The 20,903-nt window shown below is 38.3% G+C and overlaps 4 protein-coding genes across 11 annotated transcripts in view; 1 reads left to right on the forward strand and 3 right to left on the reverse strand.

Moving 5' to 3' along the window:
- Positions 1–4,550, reverse strand: part of si:dkeyp-97b10.3 — a 31,771-nt gene extending 27,221 nt beyond the window's left edge. For 2 of the 4 annotated variants that reach the window (XM_001345547.9, XM_005173355.6), the window contains exons 1-2: positions 4,363–4,550; positions 929–960 (exon numbers count right to left, since the gene is read on the reverse strand). In XM_001345547.9, coding sequence (XP_001345583.3) covers positions 929–960; positions 4,363–4,412 — 82 coding nt within the window. In that variant the 5' untranslated portion in view covers positions 4,413–4,550. Of the gene's footprint in view, positions 1–887; positions 961–4,362 lie in introns of all 4 variants that reach the window. The other 2 variants (XM_073924288.1, XM_068213662.2) reach the window with 1 other exon arrangement.
- Positions 1–20,903, reverse strand: part of kpna4 (karyopherin alpha 4 (importin alpha 3)) — a 408,827-nt gene that overhangs the window by 266,018 nt on the left and 121,906 nt on the right. The window lies entirely within an intron of this gene.
- On the forward strand, positions 11,633–13,516 carry c15h3orf80 (chromosome 15 C3orf80 homolog). The gene has a single exon (XM_068213663.2). It carries the CDS (start codon positions 11,838–11,840, stop codon positions 12,324–12,326), a length of 489 nt encoding a protein of 162 aa, XP_068069764.1. The 5' UTR covers positions 11,633–11,837; the 3' UTR covers positions 12,327–13,516.
- Positions 14,441–20,903, reverse strand: part of ift80 (intraflagellar transport 80 homolog (Chlamydomonas)) — a 39,739-nt gene continuing 33,276 nt past the window's right edge. For 2 of the 5 annotated variants that reach the window (XR_012390501.1, XR_012390502.1), the window contains exons 16-20: positions 19,638–19,809; positions 17,795–17,992; positions 17,263–17,435; positions 14,865–14,988; positions 14,443–14,731 (exon numbers count right to left, since the gene is read on the reverse strand). Coding sequence is in view for 3 of the 5 variants with exons in the window: in NM_001008625.1 (NP_001008625.1) it covers positions 14,621–14,731; positions 14,865–14,988; positions 17,263–17,435; positions 17,903–17,992; positions 19,638–19,809 (670 nt within the window). In the remaining 2 variants the exon portion in view is untranslated. 5 annotated transcript variants of the gene reach the window in all.

Here is a 20,903-nt window from a genome sequence, read left to right on the forward strand (position 1 = left end):
ATAACCAATTATATTGTAAATCAGTGAGCCTGTGAAATCTGCTAAACAGCCACAACTCAGAAAACATTAAAAAAATTGTTCACCGCAACAAATTTATGAAAGAGTCTGTATTAACTACATTGAGGAGAATCGCTTTAAGGTGGGTTAAAAACTCCCTACTTACAACAGTAACTCAGCCGCAGCCACACACCCGACTTGTGTGCGTGTGTGTGAGTAGGTGAGATGAGTGAAAGCACAGAGTGGACCGAACCAATCTAAGGAAGGGGAGGGGGAACTGAACTGTTTCTAAATGCATAGTAAATGATAAATGCGGTTTTCTTTCTACTTAGAATATTAATTTAGCTATATATACATATATTTTTCACAATTGAGAGTTTTTATTTTTAATAATTAATTTATTAATTATATATATTTTTTTTTGGATGGGAGGGGACATGTCCCCCCTGTCCCCCCCGGGATTTACGCCCATAGAGCTGCTGGTAAACCTCAGCTCCGCATGTGTGCCATTTAATGCAGTGTATACATGCAGTTTTTTGGCTCAGCATTATGTTGCAATGTTTATACAGCACTGCTGAATGATCGTCTTGTTTTCAGAAATTATACGTCAAAATGAAGTGAGTTTTTCCTTAAAACAAGCTAAATAATCTGCCAATACGGTAAGAAAAATAACACTACTTTTCATTTTGACATAAGATTATTTACCTTACCCCGCTGGCAGATTATATAGCAGACCAACAGAGACAGCGTGCAGAAGTATAAATGCACAGCTGCGCGCGTTGCATGCGCCGTGAGTCACGCCGGTCACTTGACGCAGAAGTATAAACCAGGCTTAACACTAAAACACATGCATACTTTTGTCCCCTCAGTGTACAGTATTCAGGCTTTACAGTGTAAATCAACTGAGTCAGAAGTGAACACATGAACTCACCCTTCAGGTCTGATGGTGAAACGTCTCCATTCCTGAAAACAACACATGAACTGTGTGTGAATATCACACAAACGCAGTCCATATCAAACACACATGCATGCAGAAATATCTCCTTTTACTTTTAACACAGTTGAGGACCTAATGTGCAATATTTATTATTGTCAAGTATTTCCCGAATGATGTTACTCAGATTCAAGAATTGTTCACAGTATTTCCTCTAATATTTTTTCTTCTAGAGAAAGTCTTGTTTTATTTCGGCTAGAATAAAAGCAGTTTTTATACACGTATATCACAACAGTTTTGGTGCCGTGAGCCAGACAGAGAAATTCACAACAGGTGCATGTGATATGATTGATCGCGGCTGGCCTCTCATCCGTAATCAGCAGTAATCCAATCAGATTGATTCAAGCTTACAATAAATAGACCGATTTTGTCCTTGGCTGCGTCCGAAACCGCATACTTCCATACTATATAGTACGCTAAAATCAGTATGCGAGCCGAGTAGTATGTCCGAATTCATAGAATTCGAAAATCAGTATGCGAGAAGTGCCCGGATGACTTACTACTTCCGGCGAGATTCTGGAGTGCGCATCCCATGCATGCTGCGCTATCCCATGATGCCCCACGAGCGAATTCATGAATGGGAGTAAAGCGACGCAATTGACGCAGGTAGGTCACGTGACCATGACAAAATGGCGAATGTAGTATGTCCCAATTCCATTAATACTTTTCACGTTCATACTGTATAGAATGCACTTTTCTAACCGCCGAGTAGTACGTTTAAATTCAAATGCAGGACCTACTGGTTTCGGACGCAGCCCTTATCTTCGTTTTGGAAGACTCCCTCCCTCCACCCCATTTATAAAAATAAATAGATTTTTGGAAATCACCACTTCATTGTCCTGTGACCCTCACTTTGAGAGCCACTGGTATGAGTTGCATATAAAATTCACATTTCAAAACCGCCTATTCCATTTATTACACGCACAATCAAATTCAAAAAACGCCCAATTAGATGGGAACCCGCTCAATCTGGCAACACTGGGCCTGTTGTGAACGGTGGAGCCCTTATTATTCACAACAAGTGTTGTTATACGCCACAATATCGCAAATCCTCCAGTAATAAACTCTTGACTGTGAAGCAGGCATCGCTCTGTCAGTGCAGGCGCTCGGGTTACACTCAAGTGCATCATTATGCGTTCGGGAAGTGCATAATTCATTCTGAACCGCTCTGATATGGCCATTGATACTGCTGTGCAATAAAAGCAAGTGATGGTTATCTGATCTATTTATTTGTTGAACAGTTACCTTACTGAAGAGCTGTGCTTAAATCACAAAGGAACACGCTGACTAGTCAGTAAGAGAAATGTGTTGTTTTGCTCATCCCTACTGATACAAGCTCTTCAAGTTTAGTTTAATTTCAATATAGGGGATAATCTGATTCTTAAAGGCCTTTCTGCTTGTCTGATCTGATATATTGAATTATTAATTTATCATTCATTAATCCCACACTGAATCTGCACATACAGAAATCTGCAGATTTTAACCCCTAATTAAGTCCATTTATTTACTTAAGTAAATACGTGTGCAGTGTTTATACTAATTTAAGTAATGTTATTGAATAATATGCTTGTTTATATGATCTATTTATTGAAAAGCAATATGTTCAGCATTTTAGTAGATATTATATGATTACATTTGAGCTGATATACAGTACTTCAAGAGTTCACACTTAGCTGATGATTGATTATAAAGCTTGTTTGGCATGAGAGCCCTGAGCTCATAAGATCCTCGAGCCCGGGGCTCCCTCCCGTTTGCATGGCGAGAGGGGAGTTTGAGCTCAGGTAGATCTGGAGAACTCCCCTGCTGTAGTAGCTATTGAACAGATAGTGATCGCTCTTAAGAGATAACTACTTAGGAGCATGTCTGTGGTGCTGATTTGGATTAGTCAATTAACTTAAGTTGCATGTTTTTGGACGGTGGAGGAACCCGGGGGAAACCCACATGAGCACCGGGAGAACGTGTAAACTCCGTACAGAAACGTTGGATGGCTTAGTAAGGACTAGAACCAGTGACGTTCTTGCTGTGAGGCAACAGTGCTAACCACTGGGCCACCGTGCCACCCATCCAGGAAAGGAAGAGGAGTAGGGGTGGAAGGGGGGATTCTTCAAAATGAATATGGCTGTTATATAGAACTCATGGGCTGCGTCCGAAACTGCATACTTCCATACTATATAGTATGCTAAAATCAGTATACGAGCCGAGTAGTATATCCGAATTCATAGAATTCGAAAATCAGTATGCGAGAAGTACCCGGATGACTTACTACTTCCGCCGAGATTCTGGAGTGCGCATCCCATGCAAGCTGCGCTATCCCATAATGCCCCGTGAGAGAATTCAAGAATGGAAGTGAAGCGACGCAACTGACGCAGGTAGGTCACGTGACCATGACAAAATGGTGGATGTAGTACGTCCAAATTCCATTATTACTTTTCACATTCATACTGTATAGAATTTATTTTACTATCGGCCGAGTAGTACGTTTAAATTCAAATACAGTATTGAGTAGTAGACGTTTCGGGCGCAGCGATGGTATTTATAGTGGCTTAGGAATCATCTGATTGGTCAATCATAAATTGAATAATGCAGGCCCAGCTGCAAGCAATTATAAGCATGTGAGCCTCTCCAAATATGTTTATGAATAAACTTTGCTTAGTGAGGAGTATTTGCGATTCTCACTATTATTTACAAAAAAATAAAACAGTAAATTAAACTGATGGTCTGTAAATGAGACCCGGATTAAACCACACCATTTATATGACAATATTACCTTTCAGCATTGCGTAAAAAAGAACAATCTGAAGTCAGAAAACACTAAAAAACAGCGCACAATTTCATGTTACTTTCACTAAAAAGTAAATAGGTGTTAGTTACTGGTGATACATTACTTGGTAACTTTTTATAAGTAACTTAAGACGTTTTGTATCATAGATATTTGTAATTAATCAAATGTCATCGTTTTCTTAAAAACTGATCCACTTAAAAAGGGTTGTACGTCATATTCAGCTATTAATATTAATGAGTACATCCTTCCTTTCCCATAGTATTCCTGATACAATCGCATCCAGAGACCTGCCACTTACACAAGTCTAAATTTGACTATAACATCTTTAACTTTTCGGCTTATAACCATAAAATAAGAACCAAAAAAGCACAATTAAGCGTGTATATGGTCGTGTTGCTCTTTAATAATAACAGTGATCATTACTAAGAGCTTACAGGAGAAATAAATGGATGCGTTGAACGCTGAGTCAGTATGGTGACTCGTAAATGTAGTTATTGTGTTACTTTCGGTTTTGCGCGACGCTTTGTTGTTGTTGAGCGCGTGCAGAGCAGACTATGGTGTTATGGAGCAGTTCGCCATCAAAACTCACCCGTCGGTCAGATGTTTTGTTTCTGCATAATCTGCCATGTGCGCGACCATTATTTGCGCGCGAAGACAGCGCCTCAGATATTCCGTGAGGAGATATTTACAGATAAGAGACAATAAACCCGGTCAATCCTGAACCCATTCATGCAGCACACACACATTACACACGCGCACGCTGGTGTTTCCGCGACTGGCAGCAGCAGGAAGTGGCGGGAACTTGCTTGTTTACTGCAAGCCTGTATACGCGCCATTAGGCTACACACAGAAACAATACAACTGAGGAAAAGGAGTGCTCAACAATACACAAATGAAATAACATCAAATTAAGTAGACGTTATGTAGGTTGTGTAAAACCATGATGGTTTACCACAGTGTATGAGGCCCCCTTGAGGTCAGTGATGGTTTTGGTTGAACAATAGGACAGTAACTTGTCACCTTATGCTTTAGTGTTTTGGGTCAAAACTTGCTGTAATTTCAGATTTATAGCTCAGAATTCTGACTTTATAACTCGCAATTGCGACTTTTTACCTCAGAATTCTGACTAACTCGCAATCGCAAGTATGACTAACCTACAGGGAACGTTCTGGGAAGGTTCTCTCTATGTTACAAAAATAAAACCAACAAATAACCTACAGGGAACGTTCTAAAAAGGTTCTCTTTTGGTTATAAAATAAATCCCAAACTTAACCTACAGGGAACGTTCTGGGAAGGTTCTCTCAAGGTTATGTTAAAAAAACCTAAATAAAACCTAGAGGGAACGTTCTAGGAAGGTTCTCTGTAGGTTATAAAATAACCATCGAAAATACCCTGCAGGGAACGTTCTGGGAAGGTTATATTTTGGTTACCAAAAAATAACCTACAGAGAACGTTCCCAGAACGTTCTTATTTGGTTCCCAACAAAATAACCAAATGGGAACCATATGGGAACGTTAGGGGAAGGTTATGTGTTTGCTGGGTTTTACCTCAGAATTATTACTTTAACTCACATTTACAACTTGTTACCTCAAAATTCTGACTATAACTTGCAAGTATGACTTTTTACCTCAGAATTTTGATTTTATAACTCACAATTATTACTTTTTACCCAAAATTCTGACTTTATAACTCACAATTACGACTTTTTACCTCAAAATTCTGACTATAACTCGCAAGTATGACTTTTTACCTCAAAATTCTGACTTTATAACTCAAAATTATGACTTTTTACCCAAAATTATGACTTTCTAACTCAAAATTATGACTTTTTACCCAAAATTCTGACTTTATAACTCACAATTATGAGTTTGAACCTCAGAATTCTGACTATAACTCACAATTACGACTTTTTACCTCAGAATTCTAACTTTATAACTCAAAATTATGACTTTTAACCTTAAAATTCTGACTTTATAACTCAAAATTACGACTTTTAAACTCAAAATTCTGACTATAACTCGCAATCGCAATTCCTTTTACCTCAAAATTCTGACTTTATAACTCAAAATTACGACTTACCTCAAAATTCTGACTATAACTCGCAATCGCAATACCTTTTACCTCAGAATTATAACTTTATAAAAAAAGTCATAGTAAAAGTAAAAGGACATAATTGCGAATTGTAGTAAATAGGCTGAATTTTATTTAATACTGAATTTTTAGTACCATAACAGCTCCTACCTGGTACTCCTAAGTACCACCTATATAGTAGGGAGGTATTCGATTTTGGACGCTGTCTATGTAACACCTGGAAGCAGATCTTTTTTTTAGGCTGCTAATGAGCATTTGAGCGTTTTCTCCGTGTTCACTGAAATCAGCCATGGAGATTGCTTCCGGGTAAGCAAAAACAGTCCTATGATTCCATCACCTCACTAACATTCTCCTAAGACGAAACCATAAAGGTGAAGCAAAACAAGGAAGATCTTTGGGAACCAATGTCTATTCAGTGTTGAAGTTCAGTCTGGTACCCTTACCAACCTAATTTCAGCAAGTAGCCTAGGTCATGTTCCTGGATTAAAACATCTATGTTGATCCTGGAACAACATTCCAATCAGCCAATCAGAATTAAGGGATGTTTACCATTTATGTTTTAGGCTTACGGTTAGGTTTATGCACTTCTCCATGATTGCTGTTCAACTACTATTATTATTTTAACTATTATTTCCCTCTGATTTTGGGAATAATCTACAGTTATGGTTGGGTTTAGGGGTGTGAATTACATTTTCGAACAAAAATGATGTTCCAGGATCAACATAGATGTTAGTCCAGATCGTACTTGGTAAAATTAAGACGTGCCTGGTTTCGCACACCCATGACCTGGAGAAATAAATCAGTACAGTTTAGTACATTCAGTTTAATTTGACGGACAGGCATATAGCATTTCTGAACCAAAGATGAAGAGGTGGATCTGGGGGAGGTCAATCCAGCCTCTTTCAATCCCAGATGCTGAAATCCAAAATCAAATAAAAAACTAATGAATAAAATTGGCAATAAAAATTAGTGAATGTGGTTGAAAACTGACATACTAAGAGAATAGGAATACAAGCAAGTATACATAAAAATGAAAAGGCGACTCTTACTGCTGAACAGGTTTTGGGGTAGCTGAATATAGTGAAGTCTCCCACTAAATCACAACCTTAGTCATCACAATAAAACATTGATCTGCGTCCAGAGGCTCAACACTTGAGAGATGCCGTCTAAATTGATGATTTGTAACAGTACGGACCTAAAGGATTAGTTTGCTTCCGGAGTAAGTAAGTGAGTGCTGCTGTCGGAGGAATGAGCAGACTGGTTTAGCCAATAGAAAGACAAGAGTACTGTAAGTCAAATAACCATCTCTGAAGACAAGACGTGTCAAACCTTGATGAGCTCCAGCAGGAGAAAACCACTGCTGTCATCTGGGAACTGCAGTTTAGAACTGAAGAACTGGGAACTGAAGTGTGCAAATAAAACTGGAAAAGGGTTTCAGGTTAGAATCTTGGTTTCTGCTGCAACATTCAAGAATCATAGAGTCAGAATTTGGCAACTATAAATGAGCGAGTACATCCTTGATTCAATGGTTCAGCTGCTGGTGGAGTAATGGTGTGGGATGTTTTCTTGACGCACTTTGAGTATTGACGTTGACCATATCCACCCATTTGTGACCACAGTGAAACCCTCACTTCCAGCCGGATAATGGACATGCAGCAAAACTCAAACCATCTCAAACTGGTTTCTAACGGCGTGTTCGCTGTACGCAAATGTCTCATTTCAACTCAGTCTTACATCCGTTTGTTATATAGGCATGAAATTTTATCTCATCAATTCACACATACCAATTTTCATTTTTTCCCATGTTCCTCAACATAAATTTTAACCTATTGTATATTGTCTGCAATATCTTTCGTACTAATACATTCTCCCTCCTGAGTCCTGACGATCAAAACAATTGTATTTACATTGCACCATGAGCATGTACCACAAGTACTTTTGCAATTTATTCAAGATACATGAATATACATAAGTCTTCTGAGGCAGAGGAACACAAAAAAGAGGAAATTTGTGTCTGAACGTAAACTAATAGATCAAATTTTGTGACAAAATAACGAAAAGTGGCATACTTAAAAAATGATAACCCAGGCTCAATGGAGATATGTGCACAGGGCTAAATTTTTGAAAATCGTGAAATATGGGCCATCTTTAAAAAAACCAACTAGAAGGGAAAATCCATCGCGTCCATGTATATTTACCACAATTTGTACCATCCTTCGAACCATCCTTCGTTGGACTCGAATCCCACTCCGAAATAAAACGCCATACATGGTGAGCTACTGAGCAAACTGACCACACTAAACTAGACATCCATACTAAGATAAGTGGTCAGCTGTAGCTCGAAAAGGAAACAGAAATTATCAGCAGTGTGTGTATAACTCGCAATTACAACTTTTTACCTCAGAATTCTCACTTTACCACTCGCAATTGCGACTTTTTATCTCAAAATCCTGACTTAATAATTTGCATTTGCGAATGTTTACCTCAGAATTCTGACTTTATAACTCGCAATTATGACCTTTTGCCTCAGAATTCTGACTTTACGACTCGCAATTGCGACTTTTTATCTCAAAATCCTGACTTAATAATTTGCATTTGCGAATGTTTACCTCAGAATTCTGACTTTATAACTCGCAATTATGACCTTTTGCCTCAGAATTCTGACTTTACGACTCGCAATTGCGACTTTTTATCTCAAAATCCTGACTTAATAATTTGCATTTGCGAATGTTTACCTCAGAATTCTGACTTTATAACTCGCAATTATGACCTTTTGCCTCAGAATTCTCACTTTACGACTCACAATTGCGACTTTTTATCTCAAAATCTTGACTTAATAACTTGCAATTGCGAATTTTTACCTCAGTATTTTGACTTTACGACTCGCAATCGTCACTTTTTACCTCAGAATTCTGACTTTATAATTCACAATTATCACTTTTTACCTCAGAATTCTGACTTTATAACTCACAATTGCGACTTTTTACCCCAGAATTCTAACTTAATAACTCACAATTGCAAATTTTTACCTCAGAATTTTGACTTTATAACTCACAATCGTGACTTTTTACCTCAGAATTCTGACTTCATAACTTAATTAGAATTAAAATATCACATCAAAACGATTATCTTTTACATCACTCATCTTTTATCTAATTGTGAAACTACTGAAAAACAAAGTACCATAAAAGCTAGTCAAGAATGCACTGCAAAGAAACATTTGATGGTAGCAAATCAAAAATAGGATATATTTATGCTTATTTTTGAACGATGGAGTATAAAAATCCTGTTTACAAAAAGTGCTGTGAAGAAGCCGCCATTAAAACAATGCTAGCTGCAGTCTCTGTCAGCAAATGTTTATTTGAATGTTCTGCTAATGACACTGAGTTTCATATTTCAGTAAATGAGAGCGACTGCAGTGAGAAACCCGATCCCTCATGAATCTGGCTGGCCAACTTGACTCTGTTCCAGTGTATTTGATGGTATAATGCTCCAGTAATCACATTTGACCAATTGGACATTAGCTCTGTTTATGAGAAGTGAATATCGACTTGAGCCGTACAAGCAAACTTTGGTAAATGTATACTGCACAGTCATTCTGCCTTTTTTGAGGCTCGTAACGCAATTTAGCCTCCATTTGCACATAAAGCCAATATTGTAAAGCTGACGGTTCCTCCAGATCTAACACTGCATGGCAAGCCTTAATATATATTATACACAAATGAAATTTTCTTTTTAACAAACATTTTAGTGTGATAAATTAAAATAAGATATTGAGTAATCATTGGATTAATAATTTTACATTACAGTACAATTACTAAATTTCATGTCTAAATCTGCGTCCCCTCATTCAACTGTAATTTTGTTTTCATCTGTAACTCCTAACAAAATACATGATTCTGACGTTATAACTCACAATTGCGACTTTTTACCAAAGAATTCTGACTTCATAGCTTTTTGAAAAATTAAAATATCACATCAGAGGGAATACTTTTTACATCGTTCATCGTTGAAACTACTGGAAAACGAAGTCGCAATCACGACTTTTTACCCCAGAATTGGCATTATAACTCGCAATCGCGACTTTTTACCTCAGAATTCTGACTTTATAACTCGCAATCGCGACTTTTTACCTCAGAATTGGCACTCTAACTCGCAATCACGACTTTTTACCTCAGAATTCAGACTTTATAACTCGCAATCCCGACTTTTTACCTCAGAATTCTGTCTATGACTCGCAATCCAACTTTTTACCTCAGAATTCGGAAATGCGAATTTTCACTTTGGAAATTGGATTTTATAAATCAATCTTGACTTTTTACCTTAGAATTTTGACTTTATAACTGGTAATTGTGACTTTTTACCTCAGAATTACTTTATTACTCGCAATAGCAACTTTTTACCTCAGAATTTAGAAATGCTAATTTTTACTTTGAAAATTAGATTTTATAAATTAATCGTGACTTTTTACCTCAGATTTCTGACTTTATAACTCGCAATTACTTTTTACCTCAGAATTCTTAATATAACTCGTAATTATGACTTTCTACCTCAGAACTCTTGACTTTACAACTCACAATCATGACTTTTTACCTCAGAATTCGGAATGTAAATTCGATTTTATAAATCAATCTTTACCTTTTACCTCAGAATTTTATCTTTATAATTTGCAACATTGACTTTTTACCTCAGAATTCGTACTTTATTACTCGCAATCGCAAACTTTTTACCTCAGAATTTAGAAATGCAAGTTTTTACCTTGAAAATTAGATTTTATAAATCAATCGTGACTTTTTACCTTAAATTTCTGACTTTATAACTTACAATTATGACTTTTTACCTCAGAATTCTGACTATAATTCGCAATTATGACTTTTTATCTCAGAATTCTTACTTTATAACTCACAATTACGACTTTTTATCTCAGAATTCTGACTTTGTTACTTGCAATCGCGACTTTTTACCTCAGAATTCTGACTTTGTTACTTGCAATCGCGACTTTTTACCTCAGAATTCTGACTTTATTACTCGCAATCGCGACTTTTTACCTTGGAAATTGGATTTTATAAATCAATTATGCCTTTTTACCTCAGAATTTTGACTTTATAACTCGCAATCGTGACTTTTTACCTCAGAAATCTGACGCTATCATTTGCAATTGTGACTTTTTACCTCTTAATTCATACTTTCTAACTCACAATTATCACTTTTATCTAAGAATTCTGACATTGTAACTCGCAGTTAAGACTTTTTACCTCAGAATTGTGACGTTTTGCAAGTGACTTACCTCATAAGTGTGATTATAACTCGCAATGACTGTTAACCTCAGAATTCTAACTTTATAATTCAGAAATGTGAGTTAATATCCCACAAAATTGGCTTACAGCTCGCAATTTCAAGAAGAAAAGTCGCAATAACCTTTTTGTTTTTAATTCAGTAGCAGAAACAGGCTTCCAAACCTATCACAGCTGATTATGCACTTGAACTTAAATCCTTTTCTAGCCTTAATAACATCGCCAATATCGATCCGTAATCACAAGAAGCTCCAGCAAACAATTGCACCCTGTTCATCAGCATTACTCACTCCTCGCTAATCTCATTACGCTGTAAGATGAACTGTATAACGCAAAATGAAATATAGCTCAGCGCATCAGTAAGGCTGGTGTTTATAGTTTGAGCAGTAATGGCTCCATTCAAACCCACAGAGAAACAGTGCCATGCATTTTTAATCAGGTGGCTTTATAAAAGTCACCTTCTTCATTCTGAGGGACGGAAACTCAAACAGACTGACGGAGAGCGCAGAAGATGGTGATTTAATAACATTTGCTCTACAATTTAATTTGTTTTTGTGTGTGTGTGTGTGTGTGTGTGTGTGCATGAACAGAGCTACACAACACACTTCTCCAGAGTTGATTCAGAAAGTAAATTTGGTGCATGCCTGAAGGAGCATCAGATATCTAATGCATAGAAAGCATGAGAGCGAGGACGTTTCTCAGTGTTGCTCCCGTGTTTCTGGGCATCTCCTGCGCTGCGCTGAAAAACTGTGCGGAGATCCAGTGTGAGGAAGACCAGGAATGCTGCAATCCTCAGAACAGCAGCCAACAGAACGCCCAATGCTGTAAAGTGCACAGTTTTCTGGATAACCTGGACTGGCTGGTGCGCAGACTGTCGGGTCTGCTGATCCTGCTGCTGCTCTTCATTGTGGGATACTTCATCCAGCGGGTGGTGTGTCCCCGTCCCAGACGCCAGTCTCCAGAGGAGCCGTCTCTCCTGCACGGACACACATTATCCCAGGACTCGCTCTCAGGGGGATTCAGCTCTCCGGTTCTGCTGCTTCCGACTTATGAGGAGGTGAAAAATCTGCCCACATATGAGGAGATCATGATGGAAGGCAATGGAGACGCTCTGAACTCAAACGCAGGAGCGCTGCAGACGGCGAGAAGAGCCAGAAACTCTCTGTAAACTCCTGCCTTTTATATTGTGTGTGTTTTCTTAGCACTATTGCATGCACAATGTGTGTTAGTAGCTGATGTGAATACAGTGTGTGTGTCTCAGATGCCAGATTTTTTCAGATTGTGAAACATGACAGTGGTTTCAATGGTTTTAAAGAGGCTGTGGCAAAAATCTGTAAGCTATTGGTTAACAGTAAGATCCTTAAATGGACAGTTCACCCAAAAATTTACATTTAAAGAGTTAAACCACTTTTTTCCACACTTTTTTGTATTTTTTTTTAAGCGAGATGCTAATGGTCTAATCTGATTCAATGATCTATGCTAAGCTAAGCTAAAAGTGCTTCAATCCTCCAGATTTTCTGCTTCCGACATATGAGGAGGTGAAAAATCATGATGGAGACGCTCTGAACTCAAAGACAGGAGCGCTGCAGACGGCTAGAAGAGCCAGAAACTCTCTGTCATTATATATTGTGTCCTCTGTGTGAAGAGTTGATGTTTTAACAGACGTTTTGGCTCTATTATAAATAAGCACATATCTATAATAATATCTAATATCTTTAATACACTTTACAGATTCTATTGTTTCAGTGTAGCAGCTGTTTTGCATTCGGTTTGTTTCACAATGTGATTTCTAGCTCTATGCGTGCAGAAAAATGTGTTAATGGCTGATCTGAGTGCAGTGCGGGTTATAATTTTCACATGATTACAGTGCTTGAAATGCCACATTTTTTTAGGATTGTAAAACATGACAGTGATTTCAATGGTTTTAAAGAGGCTGTGGTAAAAATCTGTAAGCTATTGGTTAGCAGTAAGATCCTTAAAGAGATAGTTCACCCAAAAATTAACATTTAAAGAGTTTTACCCTTTATTCCCCACTTTTTTGTATTTTTTTCTTTTTGAGCGAGATGCTAATGGTCTAATCTGATTCAATGATTTATGCTAAGCTAAGCTAAAAGTGCTTCAATTCTCCAGTTTTTCTGCTTCCGACATATGAGGAGGTGAAAAATCATGATGGAGACGCTCTGAACTCAAACACAGGAGCGCTGCAGACGAGCCAGAAACTCTCTGTCATTATATATTGTGTCCTCTGTGTGACGAGTTGATGTTTTAACAGACGTTTTGGCTCTATTATAAATAAACGCAAATCTATAATGACATCTAATATCTATAATACAATTTAAAAATTAAATTGTTTCAGTGTAGCAGCTGTTTTGCATTCGGTTTGTTTCACAATGTGATTTCTAGCTCTATGCGTGCAGAAAAATGTGTTAATGGCTGATCTGAGTGCAGTGCGGGTTATAATTTTCACATTATTACAGTGCTTGAAATGCCACATTTTTTTAGGATTGTAAAACATGACAGTGATTTCAATGTTTTTAAAGAGACTGTGGTAAAAATCTGTAAGCTATTGGTTAGCAGTAAGATCCTTAAAGGGATAGTTCACCCAAAAATTAACTTTTAAAGATTTTTACCTCTTTTTTCCACACTTTTTTTTTTTTTTTGAGCGAGATGCTAATGGTCTAATCTGAGGCTGTGGTATTGACATGATGATATATATTATTATATATATTTTCTTGGCGCACTTTGGGTCCATTTGTACCAACTGAGCATGGTGTTAACCCCACAGCCTACCTGAGTATTGCTGCTGACCATGTCCATCCCTTTATGAGCACAGTGTCTCCATCTTCTGATGGCAGCAGGATAACGCAGCATGTCATAAAGCTCAATCATCTCAGACTGGTGAACATGACGATGAGTTCACTGTACTCAAATGGCCTCCACAGTCACCAGAGCTCAATCCAATAGAGCAGCTTTGAGATATGGTGGAACGGGAGATTGGCATCATGAATGTGCAGCCGACAAATCTGCAGCAACTGTGTGATGCTATCATGACAATATGGAGCAAAATCTCTGAGGAATATTTCCAGTAGCTTGTTGAATCTACAACACGAAGGAGTAAGGCAGTTCTGAAGGCAAAAACGGGACCAACCAAGGTGTACCTAATAAAGTGGCCGGTGAGTGTAGATGTTTCATCTCGTTTGTTGATGGTTTTGTTTGTAACTGGATAACAGAAGATGGATGTTAGGTGTAAACACGTCTCATTCACTCGATCACGAATGCAAGTATTGCTCTTTTAAATCTCAATTTATTAAAAAAAACAAAACAAATCTCTTCTGAAAGACACCAAGAGGTTGTTATAGATAAATAAAACAGAACTAGACATGATGCATGTTGACAGTGTGTGTGTATAAATCAGTGTCTGTCCAGCCTGGATTTACCTGCACTAGATAAGAAAGTGTGTGTTTATCGCCGAACAGACACACTGCTTCTGACAGACGAGTTGGCTGCTCTTTCCCGCTCTTTAGCGAACTCCATTTCAATTTTAGCCTGGATCTTCTCCCAGTCCACCTCCACCTGGACACAAGAGGAAAAGTATACGAAAAGTATAGTATATATATGAAAAATGTACACAATTATTAGTGAATGAGAAGCATTCGGGAAACTAATCCTGTCTGAACAGTGTAAATGGACATGCGGGTGAACATACTCCCTCAGAGTACTGCAGGAATCTCTTGTTGGTCTCCTGTTTGCCAAAGTCCTGCAGGAACTTGTGTCTGTGAGCGAGCACCGTGTCCACGTGGGTTTTGTACTTGACTGCTAACTCCAGCGCCCTGCAGAGAGAAACACATGAGCACAACACACACACACACATGCAGGTCTGTCACAATAGTCAACATATCGACTTAGCGTGCAACACATGGACATGACTTCAGTCATTTTTAGTGATGCAGTATATATCGTCCATCATGTCTACACAAAATAACATGTCTTAGTTGATTGTGCTGCTTCTGTCATCTCATCTGATCTCCACTGGAGGGATGAGCGAGTTCAGGGTTCAACCCTACAAACAATGCTTACTAACTACTGACAGCTTTAGCAGAAGGTGTCCAAATGAGCCCGGTTCTGAATCTGTGGTCCACTTCCAGACAAGTGACGATTCAGGAATAACATTAAAGCCATTTTACAAGCACATTTACATGCTGTTCTTGTTTCTTGAATGTGTTTATGATTGTTTATATGCTGTTGTATAATCATTACATGAACACAGACATAAATTGGTCTTCAAGAGTTCACATTTAGCTGATGACTGATATTAAAGCGTGTTTGGCGTGCTGTCCTGGGAGAGAGCCTCAAGCCCTGGGCTCCCTCCCGTCTGTAAAGTGAGAGGGGAGTTTGAGTTCAGATAGGCCTTGAGAACTCCCCCACTTATTATATGGCTAATAGCGATGCTGATTAAGAGTTTATCAGTGGTGCCAATTTGGTTGGATCAATTCACTTCGTCTTGTTCATTTCGTCAATGGAAATGGCTTGAAATAAATAGACACTTGACAGTAACGTGATTGAATACATGTGAATGAACATGAATGAATAACCCAATGCAGCAGATTAAACAGTTACGAAAAGTTATATCGCTAACATTTGATATTCTTTTACATTTTAATCTCGTCATAGACTAGTCAGCGCATCAAGGCGTGCACATTCAAAGTTTGTAGTCATATTACTAGTGCAAAGGACATGTCAAGTTTGAGTCAAGCTATAGGCAATGAACATGTTTTGCCCCTATAATCAATGATGAAATTAACACTGGTAGCAATTTTTCCATGTAAAGATTTATGAGCAAAATGCATCCGATGAGAGACTAAAGAGAACAAAATCATCACTTCTTCACAAACTGGAGCAGATTAGTCAGAGAAATGTAGTTTAGTGTGTTGGGATTTGCCAGTGTGGTGTTTTTCTGCTCTAATAATTGAGAAGACGAAGACGAAACGCAATGAACGCGGTGGCTTTTGGAGGCGTGAGGCGCTCTATGGGAGCGCAGACAGATGCTCAAGACCGTTCTGGAAGGAATAGTAATAAAACTGAAGCGCTGTGATGACGGACTGACTGCTGAGGGGTTTTATGCTGTGTCCACACCAGATGCGGAACGCGCGGATAAATCGCGCTATTTGCGCGTAAATAGCCGCGTGAACATTTGAGTTTACTCGCTTCACTCGCGCGTCAAACCCCGCTTCATTCGCGTGTCAAATTCACATCAGAACAGATGCAGATTCGCGTGATGGACAGGGCTTCTGTCGGCCCGGTGACTCTAGCTTCATAGCTAAATGGCTAGCATGGATTTTATGAAGAAAATAACAGTGTTTATGTGCTTTATGAAGGCTGAAAAACAGCGTCGAAATGTTTAGGGTCGTGTCTGAGTCCACTACATCCTTTCAGAGGTGCATCCAGCTCTGTGAGCTCATAAACTCCTCCAGAAACTGAACCTGGATGACGGAGGCTTTCAGCGGTGCTTCTGACTGAGCCAAGGCGAGTTTGATGAACTGTTGTCGGTGAAGGCTGGAGGATTTTCCTCGGAACACCGACAACAGTTTCTACGTCACAATCACGCCCCCACAAGAGCAAGCTCCTGATTGGTTAACGTGGCGCGAATGTACGCTGAAGTTCAGATTTTCGAAATCGAGAGATTCACGTGAAACGCTCGTCAAACGCGCAAAACGCTCAATTCGCCCCGCGCCATTTGCATCATTCGTGCCGCGCCATTTGCGCGTATCGCACCGCAGGATGTCTATTCGCACGTTTCCATTGACTTAACATGTAAATCACTCGCGCTTGACGCGGGTGCCGCATCTGGTGTGAACGCAGCTTTAGAAAGAGCAAAACAGCATTTCAGATCTTTTATGATGTGATGGAAAAACTGCAAACTCCACCAATGCATCTTTTTTTGAAGCTGGATTTTATGTGTGTTTCTATCATAGTTTATGCACTTTTTTTCTTACCGGATAAACAGTTTAACCTTCTCAGTTGTGTGTGCGTAAGGTTTTTATGTGAATTTTTAATATTAACAAGATTTCCCTTGTTTTATGCAATGAAAGGAAGCCGTTTCACACCTGTCCCAGTTGTAGAGGTTGATGTGGATCTGGATGGCGTGGTAAATGAGGTTGGCCTGCAGGAGCGTGGCCTCGGCCTCCTGCACGTGTCCACTGAACAGCAGGATGTGAGCCAAACACGAGTCTTTAGATGGCAGATCTTTAATGAAGTTGATGTACTGCACCTTATCAATCTACCAGACACAGAGAGCGGTGTTAAAGGAATAGCACGTCCAAATCTGATAACTAATTTACTCATCCTTCACTTGTTCCAAACCTGTTTGAGTTTCTGCCAATGGCGTAAGCTAAATAATCTAGTTTTTCCTTTTAACGTAAGATTATTCTGCTAATCCATTGGCAGAATATTCAGCTTGTTTTTTTGGGAAAAACTCACTTAATTTTAAAAAATTATTGCTTGAAACAAGAAAATCTGATTTGCTTGTCTATAAACTGCTTCTTAATTTAAGAATTTGAAGATATTTGGACTAGAAACAAGACAAAAACTCTATGTAAGAACAGCATTTTCTGCAGTGTGGGTAACAGTATTTCTTACAATATCTTCTTTTGTGTTTAACATAGAGTAAATGATGAGGTAAATGTCTTTAAAGTTGCCGGAAGAGCCCCTGATGTGAGGTCTTTTGTCCGGAATTCACAGATTCACCTCTCCTATAGCTGCGTACGCCACCTCTGCTGTGCTCAGCTCCCTGTTGGCCATCGCCAGTCCAGCCAAACACGACCAGAGCGTCTGATCCTGCAGAGAAAACACCAAAATCAGGGCCTGTGTTTAATAAACATTTGATCTTTACCACTAAGAGTTCTCCAAAACAGCAGGAAAAGTTTTGTAGCTAAGAGTATTTATTAAAGCTGCTGAGATCAACTTTTATTAAAACTATTGACCTTATATTTCACGTTTGAGCGTGAAAAAAAATCACTAAAAATCCCTTTTTAAATGAACTGTATGTAGATATTATGAACTACATATGCCAAGCATTCTCGAATGAATAGATTCTTTATTATATTATTTATTTTAGAAATTAATTACTGATAGGAATGACATGGATCAAAAGCTCATATAAAAATAGAATGATAGCAAACGAAAGCCTTGTAGTGAAATGTGACATTTAGAGAACTGATTTCATTTTAATATTTCATTTATTTGTGTTTCAATAGTGTGACTCTGCTATATTGTGATATTAAAACAGCACTGCCCTCTACTGGTGTCACACATGATAATGCAGGACAATAACACAGAGACAAACTGAAAGACATACCTCCTCCTCAGCAGCACAGAGACAAGACGAGAAACCACAACATAAGACACACATTAACACAAATAACACACACACACACACACATGTACACATTTGTTGAAGTATCTTTTAAGTTTTTTTTTATACTGAGCTTATCGTATTTTGCCTAATTGAACTTAATTTTTTTTTATTACAAGTATTTATTGAAATTAGTTGTGTTCAGTTGTTAAATGACAAAAAAAAAACTAGAAATGTTTTCTGAAATTATTGTAATTTTTTTATATTATTATAAAATAATTCTCAAAAAATTGGACATTGTGACTACAATATCGACATATTAAACATAAGCAAAACAAAAACGGATCAAGCACAGTTCCTTGAGGTACACCAGTTCATTTACTCAGTGCACTGTAGATACGTTAAATATGCCGAGTTCAGTGGCTAATCTGCAGGATTCAGCTGAGGTGACGTGACGGCGACCAGCGAGACCTAGCTGTCATTCAAGTGGCCACGCCCTTAATTATGCAAACTTAATATAACTTAATATAAAGGAAACGGATGAGTTATAAAAAAATTCACCCCCCTCACAGTTGTCATGAAGGGTAATATTAGCTGTATTAACCAAAATCTTTTTTTGTAGCAGGCTGTAAACACCTTTATTCTGCTGTAAAGTTGGCCATTCTAACAGTGGGCTCAATTGAAATTTGCTCTGTTTTGGAGGCAGGAGCGGCCACGATTTCGGATGAATTGCAGTTTTAGTTACTTCCATATTGGCTTCCTGAGGGAGAGCGGGAGGTTGCCGCTTGGTTTAAATACATTTTACCTGACATTTATTGCCATACTCAAAGCAGCAAAAATAGGCAGTAAAATAACTAGCAGATGCTTCGAAAATGAAATTCAGAGTGCAAACCAACAACATCAGTCCCTCAGTAGCCTAATAATCATCTTAAACAAGGTTTAGTAGGTATTATTTGATTAAAAGCATTGGGAGTGCAGTGGTTGGTGTTTTAAATGTCGTGTTTGATGTGGACAGACGATTTGCTTGCCACTGGAATCTTGTCGTGTTTTGTTAGGAGACAGTGTTATCAATTGAGTTGTTTTCCATACGTCGTGACTGAACAAGGGTATAGTGAATGCTGTGCTGACCTTGGCGAAGCGGCAGATGCGGAGAGCATCCTCCCAGCGGGCGCTGCTGGTGTACTCATGCAGTAAAGTGGGGTACGGTGACACCGCAGTGCATACCAGAGAGCCGTCCACACGTCTGACGGTCACCTGACTGCCCACATAGCTCACCATCTGAGGAGGACGACTGAACTCACTGCAGAAGACAAGATTCTTTTATTTACCCATGTTTGAGCTTTTGCTTAACTGAAACGGTATAGCCTCTCGCTGACCTTTAGAATATTTACTTTACTTCAAATTTACTTGTACATCAAAACTGATTTAATCGGTCACTCTTAAATTCATATGATCATGGCATTCATTCTCTTAAGGAGTAGTTTCCTCACAGCATTCATTTCAGCTGCGGCTACAGTTTAGCTAACCCTCTAACTAGGTTCACACGCTGTCTGCAACGATCGTCATGACAACAGCCATTTACAGAGTACCTCTACCAAAAACTGCTTTAGCTAACTGCTTTATCAAAAAGATGGGATTTTTTCTTACGTCTGTAAGGATGTAATGATACTGTAGTGCTGTTATCTCCGTTTATCAAAGAGTTGCATATAAGATACCAAAACTGTCTTGAAGTGAAGCACACTTTTAATTTTGACGTACATTTTCGCTTTATAATTCGAGTGCACATTTTACAAGATAACACATTATCATTTGCCAGTCATATGTAGCCCACACGGAATCTGCGTGTGCAGATTTCTGCAGATTTTTAGCCCATCATTAATTCTGTTTATTTACTTGAGTAAATGTGTGTAAATCTAAATTTGTTTAGTTTTTTAATTAATTACAGTAGTATTATTGACTAATATGAAAATGTAAACCAAAGGCGGCAACACCAAGGCTCCAAAAATACAAATTTATTAAATTAAAAAGGCTGACACAGAGCGTGTAACGTTTCGAGCCGCCGGCTCTTCATCAGACAATGTTTATCACAGTCAGGTGCTTCTTTTTATACACTTCCGGATCACATGATCTCCTCTCGCATATATGCCAACATATACATACATGCATATGTATACATACACAATCGTTCATATATACATATACATACACATGAATACATTTCATTTGCACTTTTTGCGGTTTTGGCTGAGCACCCAATTAAGAAAGATGTGCGTGCTTTTGTACAGTTTTTTCTAATATGAAATTGTTCATCTGATTTATGCACAATGCAGTTTGTACAGTAATATTTTCTGTCTATTAGTAGATATATTATATGAGAGACTGGCTTAGTTTACC

Source organism: Danio rerio, chromosome 15 (genome assembly GCF_049306965.1).
Source record: "Danio rerio strain Tuebingen ecotype United States chromosome 15, GRCz12tu, whole genome shotgun sequence".
Lineage (NCBI taxonomy): Eukaryota > Metazoa > Chordata > Actinopteri > Cypriniformes > Danionidae > Danio > Danio rerio.